Below are 5,000 nucleotides of genomic sequence, written 5' to 3' on the forward strand. Positions count from 1 at the left end.
ACACGAATTTCAAGGAACTCAAAAATAGATAGAAACACAAAGAAATAATATTTCTTGAAAGATGAATTTTCCATTATATAAAAATATATCTTTGCATCTTTGAGAAATTATTTTCCCGCGAATATTTTTCTGCTTATATATATATATCTCTTCTGCATATCATAAAGATTTTTATTAATAGCATCATTATATCTTTATTCTAATTCTAATAATAATTCTTCCTTTTAAAATATCTTTTAGAAATATAAACACTTATTGGTATGAAGAAAAAAAATTATATATATAGATACATATGTATATATTTTATATATATAATATATTTGTCTCAAAAATTTAAATAATTAAGTGATAGATAATAGATATATAAAGAAACATACATTTGTATAGAAAATATATATAAATATATATATATACATCTATATGTATATAGATGTATATATATATGAAAAAAAATTGTCTCGAAAAAGTTAAATAACAAAAATTTATTCAAAATTTGGATGGAAAATATATATCTAAAAAGTATGAATATGAAATATGGAAAAATAACGAAATAATAATGAAATATGATAAATAAAAAAAAATAAAGAATGGAAAAGAATTGAAGATTAAAAAAAAAAAAAAAAAAAAAAAAGGAGAAAAAGGAGAAAGAGAAAATAAGTAAAAAGAGATCGGAAGATGAGAGAAGAAAAGGAAGAAGGAGAGAGAGAAAAAGAAGGAAGAAGAGAGAAAAAGAAGGAGAAGAAGAAGAAGAAGAAGAAGAAAAGGAAGAAGGAGAGAGAGAAAAAGAAGGAAGATGAGAGAAAAAGAAGGAGAAGAAGAAGAAGAAGAAGAGGAAAGGGAAGAAGGAGAGAGAGAAAAAGAAGGAAGAAGAGAGAAAAAAGAAGGAGAAGAAGAAGAAGAAGAAGAGGAGGAAAGGGAAGAAGGAGAGAGAGAAAAAGAAGGAAGAAGAGAGAAAAAGAAGGAGAAGAAGAAGAAGAGGAAAGGGAAGAAGGAGAGAGAGAAAAAGAAGGAAGAAGAGAGAAGAAAGAGGAAGAAGAAGAAGAAAAGGAAAAGGGGAGAGAGAAAAAGAAGGAAGAAGAGAGAAAAAGAAGGAGAAGAAGAAGAAGAAGAGGAAAGGGAAGAAGGAGAGAGAGAAAAAGAAGGAAGAAGAGAGAAAAAGAAGAAGAAGAAGAAGAAGATGAGAGAAGAAAAGGAAGAAGGAGAGAGAGAAAAAGAAGGAAGAAGAGAGAAAAAGAAGGAGAAAAAGAAGAAGAAGAAGAGGAGGAAAGGGAAGAAGGAGAGAGAGAAAAAGAAGGAAGAAGAGAGAAGAAAGAAGAAGAAGAAGAAGAAAAGGAAAAGGGGAGAGAGAAAAAGAAGGAAGAAGAGAGAAAAAGAAGGAGAAGAAGAAGAAGAAGAGGAGGAAAGGGAAGAAGGAGAGAGAGAAAAAGAAGGAAGAAGAGAGAAAAAGAAGGAGAAGAAGAAGAAGAAGAAGAGGAGGAAAGGGAAGAAGGAGAGAGAGAAAAAGAAGGAAGAAGAGAGAAAAAGAAGGAGAAGAAGAAGAAGAAGAAGAGGAGGAAAGGGAAGAAGGAGAGAGAGAAAAAGAAGGAAGAAGAGAGAAATAGAAGAAGAAGAAGAGGAGAAAAAGGAAGAAGGAGAGAGAGAAAAAGAAGGAAGAAGAGAGAAAAAGAAGGAGAAGAAGAAGAAGAAGAAGAGGAAAGGGAAGAAGGAGAGAGAGAAAAAGAAGGAAGAAGAGAGAAATAGAAGGAGAAGAAGAAGAGGAGGAAAAGGAAGAAGGAGAGAGAGAAAAAAGTAGAAAGAAGAAGAAATAAGAAGAAGAAGAGGAGGAGGAGGAAAAGGAAGAAGAAGAGAAAAAAAGAAGGAAGAAGAGAGAAAAAGAAGAAGAGGAAGAAAGGGAAGAAGAAAAAGGAGGAAGACAGAAGAAGAAGAAGAAGAGAAAGAGTAGAAGAAGAAGAAGAGAAATAGAAGAAGGAGAAGAAGAGGAGGAGGAAAAGAAAGACGGAGAAAGAGAAAGAAAGAGGAGGAGAAAGAGAAACAGAAGAAGGAGAAGAGGAAGAGGAAGAAGAAAGAGAAAAATGATAATAATAAGAATAATAAGAGGAAAAGAAGGAAGAGAAAATAAAGAGAAGAAGAAGGAAATTGAGACAAAGAATGAATAAAAATACAAATGAAAAAAACGGAAAAATGAAGAAAAAATAATTAATCAAATATATTAATTAGTGAATATTAATTGATATATTTTAATCTATATATATTTTTCTCTATTTTGAAATGCTACGTAGGGCATGCAAGAAAAAGAAAAAAAAACAAAAAAAACTATATAATTAACTTATTTCTTCTCCAATGAAAAATAAGACAGTTACTGCATCAATAAATCCTGTTCCCATTTTCTTTGATTATGATTTTCTTTTTATTACAAGAATTCCGTTTTCTTTAATGACATCGTGCATGCGTTTCTAAACTTTCCATTCCTTGTTATTTTTTTTTTTTTTCGTTTGAAATCCATTACATATAAACGTATATATATATGTATATATATATACGTATATGTATTTAGATATATATGTATATATTTATATATATTTATATATATTTATATATATATATGTATGTATAACTATATAAATATATATATTGTTACCTTCTCTTATATATATGTATATATATATATTGTTATATTTGAAATCCATTTTTATATACGTATATGTATATATATATGTATTTATATACATATATATGTATGTGTAACTATATATATATATTGTTACGATTTCTTATATATATATATATATTGTTACCTTTTCATATATATATATATTGTTATGTCTTATATATATATGTATATATATTGTTACGGTTTTATATATATTGTTATGGTTTCATTTATATATATATATGTATATGTATGTATTTATATATATATGTATATGTATATGTATTTACATATATATATGTGTGTATGTATAACTATATATATATATTGTTACCTTTTCCTATATAAATATATATATATATATATTCACATCTTATATATATATATATATGGTGTTATGGTTTCATATATATATATACATTGTTACCTTTTCATATATATGTATATATATTGTTATATTTGAAATCCATTTTTATATACGTATATGTATATATATGTATATATATATGTATTTATATACATATATATGTATGTATAACTATATATATATATTGTTACAATTTCTTATATATATATTGTTACCTTTTCATATATATATATATTGTTATGTCTTATATATATGTATATATATTGTTAAGGTTTTATATATATTTTTATGGTTTCATTTATACATATGTGTATATGTATGTATTTATATATATGTATATGTATATGTATTTACATATATATGTGTGTATGTATAACTATATATATATATAAATTCACATCTTATATATATATATGGTGTTATGGTTTCATATATATATATATTGTTACTGTTTCCTATTTCTATCCATATACAAAAATAATAAAGTTTATTTTCTTGATATATATAAAGTCTACTATATTTTATACAATGCATTTTCTCTTTCTAAAATATCAAAATAATAATAATAACTTTATATGCATGGATTACTGTAATGATATTTTTTTTTCTCCACTTAATTGATATTATGAAATGCATATATTTTTCTTAAATGAATGAGGGTTACTTGTGTTGTATAAGATTGACTTCAAATTTGCAATAGTTGTGATGATGATAATGATAATGATAATAATGATAATAATAATAATGATAATGATAATAAGAATGATTATGATATTGATAATAATAATAATAGTAATAAAAGTAATAATAATAATGATAATGATATGAATGATTATAATATTGATAATAATAATAATGATGATAATGATAATGATAATAATAATGATAAAGATAATACTAATGATAATAATAATGATGAAGATGATAATAATGATATTAATGTTAATGATAATAATAATGATAATCATAATAAGGATAATGATAATAATAATGATGAAGATGATGATAATGATAATAATGATATTAATGTTAATGATAATAATAATAATGTTATTATTATCATTATAACAATCAAAAGGATAATTTTGAGGATATTGATGATCCTTAATATGATTAATTAATATTAATTAATTAATTAATATGATAATCATTAATATGATTAATTTCAAATTTGTTAATATAATTATGTTAAATTCATAAGTAGTTAATTTTTGTGGAACCAAATTTTCGGAAATTATTCTAATGGAAATTAATTTTAATAATTGTTATAAAAAACAAGGAATATTAAATATGATAACATTTATTTTAATAATGATAATAATAATAATTATAATAGTTATGATAATAATAATAATGATAGATTTGATAATAATAATAATGTTAATGATTGTAATAATAGTGATAATAATAACAATGATAATAGTAATGATACTAATGAAAATAATAATGATAGAGATAATAATAATAATAAAAATGATAATGATAATGATAAAGATAATAGTAATAATGATTATTGCAAAATAATAATTATAATAATATTAATAATGATAATAATAATAATAATGATAGCAACAACATGATCATTTTATTTAATTATGAACATAGGGATCATGAAGATAATTCAAAATAATTGTAATTATATTAATAATATAATTATATTATCAATGTCAACAACAAAATTTAATAAAAAATAAATATAAAAAATAAAATTAAAAATTAAAAAATATATATATTGCAAAATTGATTTCAAGGGAAAGTAATGATAAAAAAAAATCCCCGTTTTCTATCAAATCACAAAAAGAAAACGACCTTTTTTTTCAAGGGAAGACTCAACTAAACCAATTTTTTCCCTTCTCTCTCTCTCTCTTCCTTTTTTTTTCCCCCAAAAAAATGCAGAATTTCCTTCGAGATCTCCTCAGAGAAGCTAAAAAGGATCAAGATGTTTCAGAGGACAAGCTTATCGAGTACACAGATACCATGGTA

General features: G+C 23.6%; 1 protein-coding gene across 6 annotated transcripts in view; it reads left to right on the forward strand.

Annotated features, from left to right (window-relative positions):
- LOC125024836 (calbindin-32-like) overlaps window positions 1-5,000 on the forward strand; it is a 31,209-nt gene that overhangs the window by 8,893 nt on the left and 17,316 nt on the right. For all 6 annotated transcript variants that reach the window (XM_047612601.1, XM_047612602.1, XM_047612604.1 and 3 more), the window contains one exon: window positions 4,914-4,997. In XM_047612601.1, the coding sequence (XP_047468557.1) occupies window positions 4,914-4,997 (84 nt within the window). The remainder of the gene's footprint in view (window positions 1-4,913; window positions 4,998-5,000) is intronic.

The sequence above is a fragment of the Penaeus chinensis genome, unplaced genomic scaffold, assembly GCF_019202785.1.
Source record: "Penaeus chinensis breed Huanghai No. 1 unplaced genomic scaffold, ASM1920278v2 CTG_6547, whole genome shotgun sequence".
NCBI classification, from domain to species: Eukaryota; Metazoa; Arthropoda; class Malacostraca; order Decapoda; family Penaeidae; genus Penaeus; species Penaeus chinensis.